The sequence below is a fragment of the Dromaius novaehollandiae genome, chromosome Z, assembly GCF_036370855.1.
Source record: "Dromaius novaehollandiae isolate bDroNov1 chromosome Z, bDroNov1.hap1, whole genome shotgun sequence".
Taxonomy (NCBI): domain Eukaryota; kingdom Metazoa; phylum Chordata; class Aves; order Casuariiformes; family Dromaiidae; genus Dromaius; species Dromaius novaehollandiae.
This window is the reverse complement of record NC_088132.1, coordinates 56,164,038-56,185,577: the sequence shown is the minus strand read 5'-3', so window position 1 is coordinate 56,185,577 and position 21,540 is coordinate 56,164,038. Positions and strand designations below refer to the sequence as shown.

The 21,540-nt window shown below is 42.3% G+C and overlaps 1 protein-coding gene across 1 annotated transcript in view; it reads right to left on the bottom strand.

The window, feature by feature from the left end:
• The window catches only part of LOC135324896 (microtubule-associated protein 1B-like), a 73,796-nt gene that overhangs the window by 5,416 nt on the left and 46,840 nt on the right, over nucleotides 1–21,540 (bottom strand). The window contains exons 3-6 of the mRNA XM_064501950.1: nucleotides 17,662–17,744; nucleotides 13,626–13,766; nucleotides 2,641–9,601; nucleotides 159–397 (exon numbers count right to left, since the gene is read on the bottom strand). Of these exons, the coding sequence (XP_064358020.1) occupies nucleotides 159–397; nucleotides 2,641–9,601; nucleotides 13,626–13,766; nucleotides 17,662–17,744 (7,424 nt within the window). The remainder of the gene's footprint in view (nucleotides 1–158; nucleotides 398–2,640; nucleotides 9,602–13,625; nucleotides 13,767–17,661; nucleotides 17,745–21,540) is intronic.

The window sequence follows — 21,540 nt, the reverse complement described above, 5'->3', positions numbered from 1 at the left end:
ACTCTAAGCTTCACCCGTGCGTCCCCTCACATCACTAGTAAACAAGGCGCCCTGGCTGCAAACCCCTGCTCTGAGCAGCCGCAGTCCACTCTTGCTTCCTGTAGTTGTTTCCCAGAGAAGTTTAAATTTCCAAGTAGAAACACTAGAGAAGAGCATACCTGCATGTTACTCTCCCACTGGGCCTTGCCCTCCAGCAGGGAGTCCAGAACAGCCCTACTCGGCTCCTCGGCAGCAGCATCGTTCCCGCTCACCACATAGTAGGATGACCGGACCCTCTTGAAAAACTCAACATCGACATTCTTGCTATTGCTGTGGTTGGGGATGTACACAAGATCCAAATACACTGGGGGTCCTGGAGGCACAGCTGTTGATTTTGTCAACTTACTATTTGCAGGTCCTTTGAAAATCAAACAAGAATGTATTACAGACTGGTTGAAAAGATGCATTTATGAATTATCACTATAATTGCTGAGGTGATATTCTCTAAAATAGCTCATGTTGGTTAAGTGTCACATAGCTACAGCTATACTTCTGTGTCCTCTGAAACAGTTATCGTGTTATCCTCCTACATCTAATGACATGTTCCAGTTTAGTCGTATCTAAATCATGACTGGGAGAAAAAAAATTGAATAAATGTAACTAATTATATAATATAATAAAAATTCACTACTACATATAACCAGCAATTGACTGAGCCTTTCACAGTAATATGCTACTATTATTCAACATTTACTATGCAGGGTTGTGATTACTGAATTACCATACAGTGAATGGGAGTATTATTTTTCAAGTTAAGAAGTACAGCTTTTTGAAAGACTGGGGTACGCATGATTATAACACAACTCCAGCACTTTGCTCCTGGGGTCATACTGGAAGCCACGCAGCTTTGAAGTGGTCTTGAGTTTTGGGATATCAGGGCGTAACAAGGCGTAGTAGCTGTTGATATGCTGGGACTGTCTTACAGCTACATCAGGAAGCTCCTATACGTGAGCAGAAGAGAGAAAAGGAGGAACTTGGGAGGACAGAAGTTTCACTGCAGTTACTTCAGGGAACTAAGAACAAGTGCTTGCTTGCCTGCTGGATCCTTATCTGCACATACAAATTAGCCATTTATCACAAAAATGAGGTGGGGGAGCATGTTTTTGCTACTGTACCTCAGTGTAATACCTGCTCTAAGAAGAGCTTCAGTCAAAAGGAAGTTTAAAGTTTAAACACAAACATAAAAATACTGTAACAGATTCTGCTTCTGCTATAAACTGACCGTCAGGATTTGATCAATGATTGTATTCAGATGATCACCACTGATATTTTATTAGCCTCTTCATGATGTTACAGAGGATGACCTTTGGTAAAATAAATTATCTAAGCAATATGCTTTATTTTAGGGTCATATATTGTAAGGCCAGGAAAGTCTGCTGCAATTGTCTAATGTGACCTGCTGTTCATCATACACCAGTATGCCAAATAAGCATCATAATATGATAGGATTTCCTGAATTAGAGATTTTTTAACTATTGCGTATGTCACAAAATCATCTTTTATCATGAAAAAATTTGTGATACATTTTTTCTGAAGGTGTGGATACAAACAGTAAATACAATACTACACATGAAATTTTACACTTAAATGCCAGTATCAAATAGGGCCTTGGTTTCAGCTCCAGCATATACCTGAAAAGTATGCTTCAAGGAAGATGAACCTAATATAGAGCTAAACTGCTGGAGATGTGTAAGGTATGAGGAACCAGACTGCTGTTTTGAAAAGGATCTATTAACAAAGACACAGACACTATGGTGTACGAAAGGAACAGTGGACAGCATAAAATGGAGAGGCTACAGATAGCTGAATGCTGGTTTGCTTCCACTGAGTCCTAGACCTGCTGCTTGTAAAAAGCTTTCAGTAGAACATTGGTCCTGACAACTGCAAAATCAAAGTATCCTCAAAATACTCTGTAACAAGACCTGCAGGAAACAACATATTAGCACAACGCTTCCTTGAATAATCTAATTCATATTTTTTACTACTTAGTGTACACAACAGTCATTCAAAATGACATTAACTTCCGATATGTTTAGTCATCACTGATGGCATAAGACTTTAAATGGATTATGTGATGTACATGCTTTTGTCACTGAAAGTGCTCTTACTACTGTTTCAATTAAAAAAAAAAATCTTTTTAAAACTAATCCAGCAAAGTAATGAGAACATCCAATGTCTATAGAACTTCTGCCTCTCACAATATTAAATTGCATTTGTTTTTGTTAAGAGTATTGTATCTAAATGATTCTTATAATGAAAAAGTGGCCCATTTTACTAATTTCACTTCACCTACAGCAGTACATTCAGTCATATCAATTGGCCTAACAATTTAGACAACTAGTATTAAGCTTTTCATATTTGGTGCACTTGCTCTAAGTCTTTACATCTGAGCAAACTGACTCAAGTCTCTCAGATTACAAAAGCTAATTCAGTGAATTCCATTCATTTAAGTGTGGCTGTTCTGTGCTGGATTTCATTTAAAACATGGACTTTTTTTGGGGGGGGGGGGGCTGCCATGATCTCAGCTGATATAAAGGCAACCTAACCTAACTGCAACCACTAAGAAAACCTTAACACTAGGGAGATCCTATCTGTCTTTACCTGTAGTTGCAGTCTTCACTGACTTGGACGTTGTTGCATTTGCGGCATTCTTGGTGTCCTTATCTTTCTCTTCCACTCGAGACTTTACTTCTGGATTTGAGATATTTTTGGTTGCCTTCTCAACAGACTCCTTCTTTTTTGGAGAAGCCGTTTTGGAAATTTTGTCTAAAGATTCTTTTACAGCTGGCTTTGGGGAAGCCACTTGTTTTGGTTTACCATCACTTTTTTTAGCAGGAGAGGAAGACTTGGTCTTAGTACCCGGTTTTTTTGTTTTTGTCTTTTCTTTGAGGTCCTTCTTCAAAGGTTTGCCCAAGTTCTGGTCAACGGGCAAAGCCTCTGGATCAACCATGGAGACGTCAGGGTGCCTAGGGGAAGGGCTGCGATCTTGCATTGGGACAGGTGGAGGGTCGATGTGTTTGTACGTAATTGTCTTGTCTGTTGGAATGGTTTCTGACTCATCTTCAGAGTCAATGTTAGCATCTGCAGTGATGGAAGGGCATTCTTCTGTCTCGGGAGGAACATCTGAGTCAGTCTGAGATGGGGCAGACTCGCTTACTGATGTGGGAGGTGTTTCATCACACTGCCGTGCTGGCAGTTTTCCACCAGAAGGTGGCTGGGCTCCCCCAGATTGAGTTAATGGCTTTTCTTGATCTTGAGACTGTTCTTCACTTGCAAACCACTCTAGGGGATTTGGGTTGATAAATGAGGGTGAAAGTTCAGTTTTAGGGTGTTTATATTCACAGGAGGACACAAGGCATAAATCAACATCTTGACGGGATTCTGCTAATGATTTTCCTGGAGTAAAATGTCCACCTGCTTCATAGGAATAGCTAGTAGCTTCGGGTGACCTGGTGGCTTTCCCAGTTGTCTCAAATGAATAATCTGTGGCTTCAGGTGACCTGGTGGCTTTCCCAGTTGTCTCAAATGAGTAATCTGTGGCTTCAGGTGACCTGGTAGCTTTCCCAGTTGTCTCAAATGAGTAATCTGTGGCTTCAGGTGACCTGGTAGCTTTTCCAGTTGTTTCATAGGAGTAAGCCATGCCCTCAGGTGACCTGGTGGTTCTCCCTGTTGTCTCATAGCAGTAGCTAATGGCTTCTGGTGATTTAGTGGTTTTCCCTGTTGTCTCAAAAGAGTAATCCACAGCATCAGGTGATCTGGTGGCTTTTCCAGTTCTCTCATAAGAATAATCTGTGACCTCAAGTGATTTAGTGGTTTTCCCAATCATCTCATAGGAATAATCTGCAGCCTCGGGTGATCTGGTGGTTTTCCCTGTTATCTCATAGGAATAATCTGCAGCCTCAGGTGATCTGGTAGCTTTCCCCATTGTCTCATAGGAGTAATCTGTGGCCTCAGGTGACCTGGTGGTTTTCCCCGTTGTCTCATAGGAGTAATCTGTGGCCTCAGGTGACCTGGTGGTTTTCCCCATTGTCTCATAGGAGTAATCTGTGGCCTCAGGTGACCTGGTGGTTTTCCCCATTGTCTCATAGGAGTAATCCGCAGCCTCAGGCGACCTGGTGGTTTTCCCCGTTGTCTCATAGGAGTAATCCGCAGCCTCAGGCGACCTGGTGGTTTTCCCCGTTGTCTCATAGGAGTAATCTGTGGCCTCAGGTGACCTGGTGGTTTTCCCTGTCATCTCATAGGAATAATCTGTGGCCTCAGGTGACCTCACAGTTTTCCCAATTATCTCATAGGAATAATCTGTGGTTTCAGGTGACCTAGTAGCTTTCCCTGTTGCCTCATAGGAATAATCTGTGGCCTGAGGTGACCTAGTAGGTTTTCCAGTTGCCTCATAAGAGTAGCTAATATCCTCTGGTGATCTTGTAGTTTTCTCACTTGCCTCATAGGAGTAACTAAGTTCTTCTGGAGACCTGCTGCTTTTCTCCGAATCTTCTTTTTCTGGAGTGGCTAAAGATTCTGGACTATGCTTTGTTAGCGGTTCTTGTAATGTGCTAGCCTGATAGCCAAATGCTTTGTCAGAGGACACTTGCAGTGACAATGATGATGCCTGACTTGCTGACATTGCTTCTGTGACTGCAGGAGGTGAATCTGGAAAACTAGGAGAGTACAGAGGAGAGGATTCCCTTGGAGTTAATGGAGACAAGTCAGACTTTGGTGACAGCTTTTCTCCTAGGCCCTGCACCTTTTCTGAGGTAAAAGAATGTAGTGACATATCTCTGGGTGGAACAGCACCTGAAAAAGTTTCCTCTGGAAGTGGTGAAGTTACCTGGGAAGGTGTATGAGCTGATGAAGTTGAGGATGAAGCTTCAATTTGGGAAACTGAAATAATTTCTGAAATATCCTTCTCCTGAGAGTAAGATGTTTGCTCAACAGGGGACATCTTCTGTGCAAAAGTAGGCTCCTGTATATCTGAAGGGCTATAATCTACTTCAGTTGGTCCATTTTCAGATATATGATGAATACTAGTGCCTACAGTAGGATATTCTGGAGACTGTCTACTAAAGTCCATTGCTAAGGACTGCTCAGGGGATTCTTGGCCAAATTCTACTGACATAGTTGACTGCTCAGGAGACCTAAGATCGTGCACTGGTGTTCTTGATTTTGCAGTTTTAGGCGAGAAATCTGGTGGAGAAATTGACATGGGCCTTGGGCACTCTTCCTTAGATGGAGACATTTCTGTTTCCTGAAACGTCGTTGGTGTTTGTACAACTGACACTGAAAGAGAATCATCAACTTCTGTAGAGTGAGGGGATCCAACCTCAGCATGCAAAGAAGGAGATACGTCATCAGTAGTTGGTTCTGGAAATGAACTAGTAGCAACAGACGCTGTAGAGACAGAAGCAACCCCTTCTATATGGGAATAGGTATCTTCTGCTACAACCTCATCAACAGGTGTTGCAGACTTGTCAGAAACAGTGCCTTCAGAAATTGACATTTTGGTGTCTTCTTTTAAGGAACCAAACTGACTGATATCTATTTGAGTAGGTGAGAGATCACCTGCTAACTTCCGCTCATCCAAGACCAGTGAAGATTGAGAGCTGCTGGGCTCTGTATCCTCCATTTTCCTTTCTAGGCTGAAGCCTTCTTTAATTGCCATGAATTCCAGGCTTTTTTCATCCTGTTTTTCTTGGAAAGGGCCCACAGAGCTGGCTTCAGAAGTTGGGCTAATCTGAACAGGTGATTTTTCCTTTTCAGTTTTCCCCTCAGGAGGACTCTCATAATCTCTGACAGGAGACTTTACATCAGCACTCAAAAATGTATCATAAGAGGTTTCTGAACCTATCAACGGTGGACTCCGTAAAGGTGAGAGAACTTTTTCAATAGGAGATTCTGAATCTGGCACAGGCTCATCCATAGGGCTTATTCTGGGTTTTGCAGACTCATCTTTGACTTCACTGAATTCAAAGCTAACTGGAGCTTCTCCTGACTTTTCAGTGAGTTCAGAAGAAAGCTGACTGGATTTTTCATCAGTGGGAGACTGATAGTAAGGTGTGTGACCAGCACTACCAGCAGCAGACTGTGAGGGAGATGCTACTTCTAACGTTTTATCTTCAGGGCTTGCACAGTGCTCTTCAGTTACTTCTTGATGTGCATCAGGCAATGTAGCAACTGGGACAGGCTCAGCTGAGACCTTGATCTCATTGGGAGTGAGGGAAAAGTTCACACTCCGTTCACTCAGTGGTGTTTTGGCAACTGGTGATGGAGGGGACAAACTCTCAGCCAGACTCTTGGTTGGACTGTGTTTTCCACCAACATCTTCTGGATAGGTTTCTTTGATTTCTAATTTGGCAGTGCCTTGGATTTCACTTTCTTTTTGCCGGTATACTTCTTGGAAAGCAGATCTGCAGAATCTGTCTTCCTCTAATGAAGAAGGTGGCGAGATGGTAGAAGCGGAAGCATTATAGTCTTTACCTTCTGTGGCCTCTGTTTTGGATCCTTCAGATAATCCATTGAAAGCATCCGGAAGTGGAGAGAGTTTAGGTCTACTAAACTCTTGAGAGTACAGTGATGTCTCGTATTTGGTAATGTTCACATACTCCTGAGAAGGTGACTCACTTTCCTCATTGTTAGTTTCATCACTCATGACATCCCGGGGTGTAGACATTTCATCCATTGGAGTCGGTTCACTGGATATTTCGATGGTGGACTGTGTATAACCTGAAGTAGCAGTGAATTCTTCAGGTTGATCTTCTCTATTTTCTTCATCAGAAACAGTGGCTTCACTTTCTGAACCACCAGGTAATGTCTCATCATGGATAGAAGAAGCTGGCTCAACTGCTGGAGATTGAGGTTCTGAGCGTTTAGTTGGTGTAATTATGAGTAGGCCATATTTATCTTCAACTTCACCAGCTTCTGCAGCTTTGTCTACCACAGCCATCACATAATCTTCTTCAGCTTCTACTTTTTCAGTCTCCTCTTCATCTCTGACATCTTCTGCTTTGTCTTCCTCCTCTTCTTCAGTCTCTTCAGTTTCTGCCTTTTCCACTGCTTCTTCCCTGTCTTCCTCAGCCCGCTCATCTGATGCCTCGTAGTCTGCCTTTTCAATATATTTTTCATCTTTAATTCTAGCATCTGCTTCAGCCAGTATTTCTTCTGAACTCTCTTCCATTTTTCTTACTTCCTCCATATACTGTTTTGTGGTGTCCAGTGGTGTCTTTTCTTCCTCATCTTCTCCTCGTTCTTCAGCTTCTTCTGTCTCTGCCTTTTCTTCATAGTCTCCTGCTTCAGATGATTCCTCCAAGCCTGTTCCTTCATCTTCAAATTTCTCATTGTCATCAACCCTGTGCTTTTCCACAGGTTCCAGTTCTTCAGGTGTCTGTTCACATTCACCCTCAGCTTCTGTGGTAGTTATGCCTTCATCAGAGGACTCGGCAGGTCCTTCAGTATCTAATTTTTCTTTTTGGACTGTGCTTGTGAGTTTCAGCTCATCCTCTATGAGTGCAACTTGAGGTTTTGTTTCTTTTATTGTTTCTACTTCTTCAGCTTTTAATTCTTCAAAGTCCTTTGTTAAATCCTCTGGTGAAGACATGAGGGATCTCTCAGCTTCAAGTTCTTTTCCATTAGCTGCAATTTCTGCAGCTGCTACTGTTGCTACAGTTGTGGCAGCGGCTCCAACTGCAGCAAGGGCAGCTTGTGCTCCATTGACTTTGATCTCCTTCTTCACAGTCTTGATTTTCCCCTTTTCCTTTGGCTTTCCAGCAGGTACTGGTTCTTTCTTAGCAGGTTCCTCCTTCTTTTGTGGTTTAGGCTTTGCTGCTGGTTTTTTGGCTTCAGTTGAAGGAGTAGGTGTCTTCTTTGTTTCTTTAGGGAGCTTTTTGATGTCCTTTTTGACTTCTTTTTCTTCCTTCTTAATTTCTTTCTTCTCTTCTTTTTTAGCTTCCTTTTTAGCCTCCTTTGGTGGAGCTTCTTTCTTCACTTCCTTTTTAGTTTCCTTCTTCTCTTCCTTTTTCACCTCTTTTTTAACTTCTTTCTTGATTTCTTCTTTTTTGGGTTTTTCCTCTTTTTTGATGGGTGTTTTCTCCTCTTTTTTAGAAACCTCTTTCTTTGGTTTTTCTTTCTCCTCTTTCTTTTCTTCAGGTTTTGCTTTGACTTCTTTTTTCACTGGCTTCTCCTTTGCCACTTTTGGTTTTACATCTGTAGCTTGTTTTTCAGCAGTTTCAGGTTTCACTAACTGCTCTTCTTTGCTTGTTACATCTTTTTCTGCCACTATAGGTTTGGTCTCCACTTTTGCTGGTTTCTCTTTTTTAACTGGAACTTTTTCTTTGCTTTCTATTTTCTGAGGCTTTTCTGGTGCTGGACTAGGTTTTGGTGGTTCTGGTGTTTCTTCTTTAGATTCTTTCCTGACTGTCTTGCTTGGTGGTGTCTTTGCAGCAGGCTTAAGACTCTCCTTGCTGTCTGTTCGTTGTTTCAACTTTGCTTGTTTCACAGCTGGACTAGCAATGTTCCCAGTTAGGTCTTTCTGTGTAACCATTGGTTGTTTAAGGAAGTCTAAATGTTTGAGTTTTTCCAGTCCTTCTAGAATATTATACTGGGTACTGTTTCCAGGAAACAAAACTCGAATAATTTTTTCTGCAGGATTAGCTGGATGCCACACAATCAGGGATGAGACAGAGGTGAAATAGGATAATGGAATATCTACTTCTTGGCCATTTGGTAGCAGAAATTCAGCTTTATCTTTATTAGTACCACTCCACTGTTGCATAAAATATTGCATCTCTTTGCTGTTTTTGACAGGATTAAGCACATACATCTCAAGTTTGCCAACTCCCATTTTCTGAAATAAAATGATGGGGTCTATGGTATTTCCTACATTTCTAGAAAGAGGCTCTGGTTTCATAGACAATTTATTTAAATACTGGAGAGTAAAACAAGCTTCTTCTACACTCCTTTTTACTCTGAAGTTAGGATCAAGGTTCTTCAGGTTTTCAGGTACATTGAGGAATACAACTCCTAAATCAGGTGAGATCAGATTTTTCATCCAGTCACTGTTGGTCGTAGACCCTTGGGACTGTTCCTCTTCTAATTCAGCAACCTTTCGCTGAAGCATGCTATTGATTCCTGGCAGGTTATCATCTCCAATGTGAGTGAGCAGAATGGAATCGACTCTGTCCAAATGTCGGATAAGTTTCCAGAAGCAAGATTTTCTTTCAGATCCTCCATTGATAAGCATGTTGAACCCATTCACTGCAAACAATGCAGAGTCCCCTCTTCCACCCGGAAAAATATAACAGCAGGGTTTGGAGAGTTTCAAAAAGCCTCCTGAGGTTGGAGGTTCCAAAATGTCAAAGGGTGATGGCACTTCTACTGATTCTGACAGGTACTCTGTGAATTCAGAGAGTCCTTCCATTTCAGGCAATATGGAAGCTGAGTTGAGTTTAATGTTAATAAAGTCTTGAAGGTTGTGTCTGTCAAGGTTGGAATTTTTCCAGTCCCCTTCCTCAGGGCAGAAGAGAGTCAAGCTGGCTTTGTTGGCAGGATGTGTAGTGCTTAATAACTCACCAATCTATGGATGTAAAACAAAAAGACAGAGAGATGCATGTAAATTCATTTTTTCTGATAATTAATGTCAAAATATAACAACTCCTGACCAGATAAAACTTTTTTCACTCACTTTTGCACTGGTGAGTACCAGTCATAGAAGCTAAGAGAACTTGTTGCTATAATTAGTCCACTACTGTATTTTTTAAATACAAAGGAGCAGCTTATTCGTGGTTCCTTCCTCAATGTCCAGAGGAGGAAAGTACCCTGAGGTTTCCCTTTTCCTCCTCCATCCTTTATAGAAAGCTTTTATGAGGACTATGGAGTTGAAACTACCAGCAGTGTCACTGTCTTTGCCATTGGCTCATGAGTCTCTGCACTGCCCCAAACCATCCAGAAGAGCTGGCCAAACACCTAAGGGAAACTTCACAGCCTCAGGCAATACCTGCAGCCCAGGGGAGGCAGGCATCCCCTGGGGCAGGTTGCCCTCTTCGCCCCTTCTCACACAGGCTGTACTCCACACCACCACTGTTATTTCAGTTCTTTCTGCAGCCTGGCTCCTGAAAAGCCAGCAGGAAATTAGGTAAGTGCAGCCCCTGCTTTTTGCTCTTAACGAAGACACCACCAAATGATGTAAAATTCTTCTTTAAAAAAAGTAATTCAGACATAAAATGTCAGTACAAAATGTGCCTACACAGCATCTTGCAAAATACCGCAACCTTCTTTGCAAAGACTCAGTAGTCAATTCAAGCTGTAAGAACAGTTTCCATAAAGATGACTTAGATTATGTTACAGCTGAATAATTTCAAAGTCTTGGACCACAAACTGAATCATCAAAAGAAATGGACATACACAAAACTAATTACGTTTGATTGCAGATCTCTGTGGGCCTCTTTGTGTGTGCGTCTAGGTTTCCTTTTTTTGTGTTACATAAATTATTTTCAGCATTTACTAAAGATAAAACTCAATAAAGATGCAGTGGCTGTTATCCAAACAAAAATAATCCATCTAATACTGAAATAAAGCAGAGAATAAATATTTTTATGTTCCTTTGTCAGCCTTACTTAGTATCCAAGCCATCTGACAGGAGTATAAATAAATCTCACCCAAATGTCAGACGTGGCTTTGTCTGGAGAAAAGCAGAGAAAAAACAGAACAAAACAAAACAAAACAAGAGGAGTAAATGCAGAATAGGATAAAAAATAAGGAAAATAGAAGAACCATTCCCATTTTTTATCACAGAAATAAGATAAAAGGACAGAAAGGCAGTTAAGACATTGTCTGTTAATGCTCAGCACAGACAACAGCTCTGAAACGGATTTAGGGTCTTGAGTGTACTCCTTACGCTATATCTCTGGTCAGAGTTGAAAACGTTATCAGGGAGAGACAAAAGTAGGACCAAGATCTCTTCTTTTGGATGAATAAATCAAAGTCAGCTACATACATAGGGAGATAACTTGAGTACAGACCATTTTTCATGTAAGGCCAATTTTCCAGCAAGATGAAAAATTATATGGTAATATATTGGGCTACTGAATATACTGGGACAAGGTTTAGGGTTAGTCCTATTCCACTGATATAATACCGTCCTTGACTTTCTGCTTCATGCTTCTAGATTCTAAACTCTATTTGCTCCTAAAAGTTGGCATGCATAATACAGGCAGTGTTAATGCACTAGGAGCACAGGCCACTGAAAAGCTGGTGAAAAACTATTCCAAAGATTGTACCTGTTAGGAATAGCAAGTCCAAAGATGCCTCAGAAAGGCTTTAATGGATTTGTATTTCAAATGAAAACACAATGAACATGGACACTTTCACTGCTTCGACTATTTGATAATGCTTTTAGACATCTCAGGTACATTATTACCATAGCATTGACTTCAGTAGTGACTGGGAAGGATGAATGTGGCCCACTGCTGCTCTTCTTAGGTTTAGGGCCCAATACTAGTCCCTGTTACTTCTGCACAGTCTTCTGCAGCCTAAAAGAGACTGCAGAGGAGTAACTACTCATTATCTTTTGGTTGAAAGTCACCCCAGGACCAAGGAATTATCTTTGTTTGTGAGGAACCTGATCATCTTTTGAAGCACTAAGGTACATCTGTCGAGGAATTCTGAAGTTTTAAAGGTGTTATGCCTGGTGATGGCAAACGGGAAGTCGGCTGCACAGAGAAAATACAAGATTGTTTCATACCCTGGAGACCACAAAGGTAAAAAGAATGGTTTTCATCTGAAAGCTGTTGCTGCAGAGGCAGGGGAATGGGACATCTTCACTGCTCTGGCACAGGAGAAGTTGGAAATGACATTTTTAGGCATTGCCTGGAGGGAGTTGAGAAAGTCAGAGACGGAAGTCTGAACTGGACTTCATGAGAGAATCCCCCAGGTGAAGGGAAATACTTATTTTCCTATATGCACATCCCAGGACCATAGTTCAGGTTTGGTCCAGAAAAATAAAAATGGACACAGAGCAGAAATATTAACTTTAACTAACATTCATCAAACTTCACTGTGTTAATGGGTCAGCAGAGCACAGGAATTTATCCTTCTAACCACCAGTTAGAAAAGCACTAACCACTTTTTTCTAGCACTGATTTTTAACCTTGTTTCTTATTTGCAGTCTCTTAAAAATTTCCCACTAAAGGTATACTGACTCTTTAAGAAATGTTACATACACAGCCTGCAGCACGGCAAATATAGTCTTCGTTTGTGGAGTTACCTTTTGTGAAATCTTGTAGAAGCAGTGAACAAAAACGTCCAAGGCTTCAGAGACGGTAAGGTGGAAGTGACCACATTAAAACCACCATGCTGGCCGGTTGGTGAGTGTGCAGCCCCCAGCAGAGACCAGCCAAGCAAGCCTTCTCCGCGACGGCAGGGCATGCTCTGCATGCACACCAGTGCCGGCAGTCCCTCAGCTGCTCTCACTCATACGCCAACATCACTGCTCCACTCCCCAGCCAACACTTTGGCTTCCTAACTGTAAACGTGGAATTTGCCCCAAGTTTAGCAGGTAACCATAAAGCAATCACAACTCGTTAACTAGCCAGAGATGCAAGAAGCTGCAGTTCGCAGTTTTACAGAACTGTAACTCTTTGAACTGACAGTGACTTTCAGGGGTCATGTCCCTTTCAGAGACCAGGGATCCAGCTCTTGCCCCAGCTGTATCACCACAGGCTGAACAAAAAGCTTTGAGAATAGGATCAAATAGATACAATAAGGTTACACTGGGACTCCTGCAAACTCTGAGTTTTCAATGCTGAACTTTCAAATCTCACTCTACTGAAATGCTTGTAATTAAATTTGGATACTAAAATCCCAGGGATGCAGTCATATAGTTTATTTAAATATATACTTTACACAGCAGCCAAATGAAGTGTGACAGCTTGTTTACTATGGGTTCCTGCCCTATGGGAGCTTTCAGACACAGTACATTAAGCAAGACAACAAAATAACAAGTCATGAAACAAATGGCATTAAATTCTGGTAGACTTCATGGTTTGAGACTTATATTTCTGGCATGTGAAAATCACAAGATTTACAGAATTAATTGGCCAAATTTTAAATACTACAGCAAAGAAGCCAAGCCGGTAGGTGGTGAGAAAACTACTGCCATTACGACAGGCAGCCTCTGTCCTATTTAATGTCACATATCACTTAGCTGCCATCAGGCAAGAACCTGGTGTCAGATTCAATTTGACTGGTTTGTATGTGCACCTTAGATGAACAACCTGTGTATTTTAAACACATCAATGGAGTGATACTAACAAAGATAAAGCTGAATTCTTCTTTCCATTGTTTAAAGATTCCTTGGTTTTCTGTTTCTTAAAGTTATAATTTAATTCCCCAAATTAAAATATTATTCTTTCCTTAAGCAATTTACATCAAAACTGAAGTAAATTAAATGAATGTTTTGAAGGAAAGTCTGTAACAAAGAGTAAGGAGCATCAGCATCAAGCTGTCAGTGCTAACTCAAAGTTAAGAGATGGCCTTTTTTAGGCTTCTAAAAACGTGTGCCACCACATGACAACGTATGGAAGACACTTTTTGGTACACACCTCTTGATCTGTGAAGATCTCAATGAAGTTCTGGAAGGAGAAGGACCCTGACTGAAGAATCAGTTCTCCTGTGTTTTCAAAGCACTGTCCAGTGAGCACAAGGAGCTTGTGTCTTGCAGCATCTGTGATCATTAAACGCACCTGTAGTGAAGAAGAGAAGCATATCAGTAATGGGAGTTACCATGCGTTGCTATATTCCTCTGAGAACATGCAGTTTACCTTGCCTAATTTAAAACCCATTTTGCACAAAAGTCTCCCAGGACTGATGAAATATTATCTAGTTACGATGCTGTTTACAAAAGACAGTAAGAAAGGAGCAAAAGGGGGAAAAGGGGGCACAAGAAGTGACTAGAGAGAAAGCTCAATGAATAAACTAAACTAATGACATGGAAAAAAGAGCAAGGAGCAGAAGAGAATAAAATTTGAATGAAAAAATGATTACAATGAACGAACATATTTCTTGTATAACTCTTAGTGGATTTTAACAGCGCTGTATCAGGGCCACCTTGGCCAATTGCCCCCCATATGGTAATGAGGGAAAACTGTGTGTGTCAGCCTCAGAGCCTCAATTTTTGGAAGGCTGTTCTTCTTTTCCCAATGTACAGCATTACTTGCCATTTAGTTGCAAAAATGTCACTGAAAACAGCCACAAATCAAACAGAAAAAATGGCACATTTGGACTGTTGTTCTGTTGTAACTTGAATCATCTACAAAGTTAAAGGACAATTCAGCTTCACCACAATCATGAATTTGAACTTCAAGCACTCAGATACAGTTAAACGCACCATTTACATCTCATGATGTCACTAACTATGAACACTATAACTTTTTAAAATGTGCCAGCACAAGATCTTTTTTCAATACATATTAGTAAATTATGTGGATGCATGACATCTCAAAGGAGACTGCTGCTGACCTTCTTCTGCATTTTGAAATAACTTCTGAATATTTCAAAGTATATTCTCTTTACTTTCCTTGACCCTCACTAGAGCTAATAATTCCTGCTTCCCCCCAGGGGGAAATTTACTCGTATGCTAAATAAAATCCTTATATCTAGAACTCTGTTGGCTGAATTCAACCTAAATCCAAACAAAACCTTTGCAAGATTCTGTATTATTAAATAAACTCTTTGAAAATATTTCCAAGGTCTTGTCCAAACTGAAAATCAATTCATGTTAAGGTAAGGTATGAACTTCAAGTGCAATAATCCCTCCATTCAAGGAGGATTAAGTTAAACCAGAAGAGGACACTGATTCCAGAATCAGACTATCCATGTATTAAGCCAAATGAGAACAGTTCACCTGGAACAACTCCAAATGTAGATATTGCATCCGAACTCCATCTCCATGGAGATGACATAATCACCTCAGTTCTCCTAGTAAGCCACTCTTTCAAATGTATATATTGATTGTTAAGCAATCAATTGTTCTAAATAATTCCCTCTCACGTCAGGAAGGCTGAGCCAGGAAGGCTTGACCTAAATCTCTGCTCAACAACTAAGATTGTTGTACAAGCAGAAAAGAGCCAGGGAAGACTATGGATCTGAAGGATGCTCCCAACTCTATCACATCTTCATTTTTATTTTACTAAATAAGTAGCCTTAACTTTGAGCAGTGGAAGGTTCCTTTAATTAAAAACAGGCCTAAATGCTGGTTTATCGCTAATGGTACTAGATGATTAAAAATGCAACAATATCCTTGCTGAATCGAGTCAATCTATTTCTATTTCAAAGAAGAACATAGATAAGTGCAGCTGTCTGTCTAACGTGTGTTGCTGAAATCTCGTCTGTTTCAGTTGTGTTAAAACCATAAAAGAACTGGCTTCCTCTTCTATTTTTCTCTCTGGTTGCTGGCAGCATTTCTGGGCAGTCTGCCAACCTATGTATAAAATCGCCAGCTTTTCCAACAGCAAAATTACTTCCTGACTTGTGAATCACTGATATGTGATTGTCACATAATTCCCCTTCAACCTATTTTATTAATTGATGGTGAAACAGGCTCTGCAGAGCTAGAAAACTATGGTAGGAAGAAAAGCAAATAAATGCTTGCAGATTACAGAGCGTAATATATGGTATACTGAAAGAACTTCAAGAGACACATAAATTGTGTGTCTGGGTAAAATGAAGGCTTCCTGGGGGACTACCAGAATTTTGTCAGCTGATTTCAAGATGATTACATTTAAGAAGAAATGTGTTAAGGTGATCGTTCTGCTCAACTTTACCCTTGGTTGAAGTCCCAAATTGTTTAAAGTAAGTGAACAGCAAGGTATAGCCTCAGTCGAAACTGAGTTAAAGACAGAGTGTGACCAGAGACAGAGTAAGGAGTTTCCAAGATTTACGGTATAATGTGTTAGAGCAATGCAGTGGAGTCTTCTAAAAAAGGAAGCAACTGTACATGGGGTTTTCAGAAACTTGCTTTCTTTGGGCAGCTGTGATCTCTCTCCCTTTGGCCTTCTCTCTTTTGGGAAATATTTGGCAGCTGGCTGAACATGACAGGAGCTTTGGGTAGAATCATGCTCAGACAACCAACAGTATGGCTATTACCAACCACATTAGCAGTACTGGAATTTCTTTTAACATCTTTGCCTTTGTTTTTCCTGAACTGATAGATTCAATATCCTCTTCCGATGAAGTAAGAACTCCATGGTATATTGCTGTCTCCCCACATGCAACCTGGAAAACCCTTGAGATGAGAAACTAAATTTCCTGCTTGTCTTAATGGGCAAAGCATGTCTATTCCAACCCCTGATTTAATTCCCTTGCCTCTTTCTTATCTCCTTTTTTGGCTTTTGTCCAGCGAGAGTCTGGCTTAGGCAGCCAAGGTAAATCTCAGCTTGTAACTTCTGGCTGTGACCAGTTTGGCAAGATGAAAGCAAAGCAAAGATTGCCTCCCAAAGACTAAGGGGAGGAAATGAACAGTAACCTAGCCAAACATCTCCCAGAGCCAAAGGAGGAAAGCCAGGGTTCAGAAGTCATTAATCGGCTTCAGACCATGTACTTCCACATGGTCATCCATCAAAGGAACGACAAGCAGCGGCGACAGAAACAGCATTTCTGTACTTTTGGCCATTTCTTCTGCTCCCACCGCCACCACCCTTTTGCGACTCTCACTTTTTTCTGAAAGCCACAGTGCATGGGATATTAATGGAGAACTTCAGAGCTGCCACCTTGCTTGTTCCATATCAAGTACCAACGCAATGTCAGAGATTTTCTAGTACAGTGTTATAGTGAATGAGCTGCCATTAACTGTGACTTGCTTAATTTTTAAAACTTTACACCTTTCATTTGTTCTAGTGTTTTTCCTCCTGTTTGTGTTTAGTATTACTTAAAGTTGATAAAAACTAGATTTTTTGACAAAGTACTAGAAGCAGGGCTACTTCACTTCCCAACAGAAAGCTTACCCTGCTAGTGCTCTCCAGCACTGGCTAGCAATGCAATTATCCCTGTTTTTTCAACCTTCAGAATCTTACTGGCTAAATTTCTCTAATTTGTCTTTGAACTGCATGCTCAGTTCTTTGACTCTCTTCTAGTGGGTTCATGAGGAGCTGGCAACCCTTCTCTGGGGTGTTCTCCACAGCCCATTTATCGCATCATTATTTTTTGAGAGAGAAAGGTAGATCACATAGATCTATCCAGAATGACCACCATATAGATGGTAATTCTTCTCAAATATCTAAATTTGTGTCAGGTGACCTGGTTTCTTTTCAGGCACTTTTTCATGTTTAAAGTGGACATCCAGAGCTACCAAGCAATAGAGGGGCAGAAGAAAAGTAGAAGCAATCTCACAGCATCTGCCTCCACTCTGCTGGAAAGGTGGGTTACAAGGGAAGCAGGGCTGAGAACAGAGGTGTTTGTCTGACCTTCGCCTTTGACGTTGCTATCACGAGGCAGGGAAACCAGAAAGAAAATCAAAGAATGAGGTTTTTGATGATGCTCCCTCCTATCGCATCTTTCCATCCGCTCTCAGGACCTGCTCTCATCTTGTCCACGTAATGGAGCTTTCCTGACAATCCATCGACATATTTCTGACTGACTTACCTCAGTGCTAACTGCTTCGTCTGAGGGATTGATCAGGACTACAGTTTCTAAGACGTCACTTCTGTGGTGAAGAATTTTTTGACCTGCAAGCACAGAGAGGAGAAAAAAAAAGAAAAAAAATTAAACTAAACCAGCAACCCAGTATTGTTTAAACCAGCGCTTTCTATCAACTACTTATACATCCTACTGCGAGACGAGTCTCAGACAGGCTACCCAGAGCAAAGCACACCAGCCATAGTAACTGTTACTGGCTCGTGTTCAGAAACGCCACCGGTATTTGTCCAGTGGGGCAGAAACGCCCCTCTAGAAATTCAGGATAATGAAAACCAGCTGGCAGCAGCACCGGGGCCTGCCCTGTCCTCCTGCCCGGGGGTTCCCAGTTCCTCGATGGGGCCTCGCTGAGCCGGTGCAGGCCAGGACTAGTGTGACTGGCATCAGCTCAGGATCTGGCCCTGTACTTTTATGGGCATATCTGCACCACCGATGCAGCTGAGGCTGCAGGACTGTGCAGCATGCCCAGTTGGTTTTACACAAGCTTTTCCAGGGGCCATTCGCAGAGCATCTGCAGCAGCCGGAAAGTCTGCATGGGCAGACACATCCCCCGTGAGAAGCACAGCAAGTGCTGGGGCCTGACGCTGCCCCGTCCTTCACCGCTAGCAGGGGTGATCTGTGGGAGCAGAGCAGGGGATCGCAGCCGTCCCAGGGACCTGGCACCGCGTGCAGCACCCCTGCACCGCGCGTGAGCGCAGTCTCGCCCCAGAGGAGCCTCTGGAGCCAAGCAGCCCCCACCCCAACCGCAGGTCCCTCACACACCAACCTAACCTGCTTAAACCCCTGGCAATACGGGCCCACCCTACCGAAATGCCACTTCCAGCCTTGCGCTGCCCCAGATTAACGTCGGGACACTGTGAGAAACTCCCTATCACGATGGCAGGATACTTGCCACATCCCTCTACTGCGCTGCTTGATCTTTCTGCCCCTACAAAAACTCTCACAGGCAATGTTATACAACAAGAGCGAACAGACATACAAAATACGGTCCGTTCCTAAATGAATAACGTCTGGGTAATTTTTGGTGCAGCCTCGCAGCCCACTGGCTTTCCTGCTTGGTAGTTAGTCTGGCTCTGCATTTAATAGTGATATTCATCTGACTGGGAGTGGATGCCAGAAAAACACAACAGGACTCTTGACATTTTTTTTCTTATGGTAATTGGCAAGTTCTTATCAGCGTCTCTTTCTGTGAGAACTGCAGCGAGATTAATTAGCAGCCGTATTGTCATTCAGAAACCCGGACTGGTAATTAGTCCAAAAACCAGAATAGCTGTCTCTTCCAAGCAAACTGCTTGGTGTAATATTAATTAATTAAAATAATTAATTGCACTTAAAAGGAAGTACAAGGGACACAGAACAAGTCACCTATTTGCCAACTTAGAAAAATCCCCCTGTAAAGAGACTTAAAATAACACCACTGATAATCGCAGTCATGAAAGGAGCTCTGCATTCCTGCAAGCACGAGGGCAGGGCTGCCGCAGCCTGAGACGGTGGGCAGCAAGCCGTTCCCACAGCCCAGTCGCGGCTGCCTGAGCGCTGCCGCCGGCCCCTCCAGCCCAGCCTCCCTGCCATGCCCGTGCCCGTGCGCACCCCGCACTCCTCCTCCTCACCCTGCTACCCGGCACGGAGAAAAAAGCAGCACGCAGCCCACTGCGGGCGCGATTTGCCGACTCTGCTGCTGCTGCTGCAAACAGGGATGCGGGTACTGGGATTAGCCGAGCGGAGAGTCGCGCTCAGCGGCCCCAGGACAGAGGAGATACTTTCTGCCCTGGGTGGAGGACGTGTCGCGTTGCCCTCCACTCTCTCCTTTAGGCTGGCGCAAGGGGTATTTGTCAACTGTTTCTGGGAAAGCTGCATGTATCTTCCATCGCAGGAGGGACACAACGTGAAAAGTCCTCAGGGAATAGGTAGCTAACAAAGAAATGCGGGTGACTAGTAAAATTAGTCTTTTGAAGCAAAGAACAGGAGGTAGAACAGCAAAGCCAAAGAGGAAAAGAAAAGAAGTCTGCGTCTTCACAGGAGCAGGAAGAAAGAAAAATTCAGAAGAGGTTCAGAAAGGAACGTGACTCTTTGAAAGGGAAGGCGAAGGAAAGAAGAATGTTCTAATGTAAAATGCGAGATAGGGTTGTTGTCTACTCTGTCTTGGCCATGACAACACGTAGAGACTTTTGGCTAGTAAACTAAGTCCCTTAACGAAATCTACTTTTCTTAGCACCTATTCTTTTTGGTGTTGTTTTCTCCTTTATTGAAAGAAAGAGACAGACCGTATATTAATGACAGGGGAGGAGGGTAGGTCTCACCCTGTGACATTCAGTTCTGGCATTACCCTTGTAATTCAATTTATTTTAATAGCTCTGCTTCCTTGCCTGACAGGAATGCATATATAAGGCTATATTCAATAAAACGTCCAGATGGCTCTGTTAGCACAGACTCCTTCAGAAGATGCCCTATGATCTGATATTTTACTTTGCAGGCTTCCCTCAAGTGAAGAGATTAGGCAGAGTTTACTGAATCTGGTCTTTAGTGTTGGGAGGGAAATGAAAGAAATTGTCACCCTTTAGCTGCCATAGAAATTTTTTGTGTAAAAATTTGTGAGAAGGAACAAATACTTTGCTTCAGGCCAAACTAAGCCTGCCTATATGATCGGATGTTAATACATTAAAGAAAGGCAGGAAAGAAAAGCAGTTATCCGCACAGCAAGATAGACAAAGACGTATGACGCAAAGTACCAACTTGGGGCTTCACTGAAGCTGCTCCAAGTCAGATTTGCACAGCTGCAGCGGATTTGTCCCGCGGAGCGGTAGCTCCTGCTGCCCAGCACGGACCGGGGTTGCGTCCACCCCATACTTCCACGGGGCCAGCAACCAGCTCCCCGCGGCTACGCCACTTCCAGAGGCAAGCGAGCCGGTTTGCGTGATACACACGTGGCTATTCAGAGCTGCACGTGTGACTTCCGCCCTCACAGGCTCCTTAGTGCGAACATGTGTTACTGCTTATTTATCACATAGGGTAGAGCCTGAGCTCTGACCATGCGAGTCATTACGAGCACTTCCACCTCATGTAAAGCTTCAGAAAAGTCTCTGTTCTTGGTAACAGAGTCCTATGACACTGCTTGAGAAATAAATAAAGAATACATCTTTCATTAAAACTGTCGACAATGCTGCAAGAGCCGCGCAGACTTACTGCTCACATTAATACTCCATAACGCGCAGTCAGAAAGAAGGAAAAGCTCCCACCTTCGTGGGGACAGTTTTGTGGAACAGAAACAAAGAATCACGGTGCAGGATCAGAAGCAGTAACAGCACTTCAGAAACTGGAAAGAAATTGCAACTTATTAAACTCCATATGGAGCTGGAGAATGTGAGACGTGTGTAGAAGATCTGGGGTTGCCTTAAATGAACTCCACCTGATTGTTACAGCAAATCTTTATACATTTGCTAAAACATTTTTCTAGAGTGTCAGGGTGAGAAAGGAAGATAGTTCCAGGTTGCACGGAAGTGGTTAGATTTTGCCCACTTTTGGTTTCTGGAAGGCAAGTAAGTTTTAGCAAAGGAATTTAAGAAATAAAGATTAATTCTGTTTGGAAGAAATCTAAGTATCTGCTCCTCCTTGATTTTATTAAATAGAGCTTCAAATTAAAACCAGATATTCATAAAGAGTCTTGGCAGCTGTTTGATTCACAACCAGTCCAACAGAGATGAGAAGCAAATACCCTGTGACAGTTGCTTAAAGGGTGAATCCCATGTGTATCAGCCCAGCTTCTATGGTCACAGGATCACATAGCTCATCCACTCAGCCAAATATCGATGTCATTTACACTGGGATTAT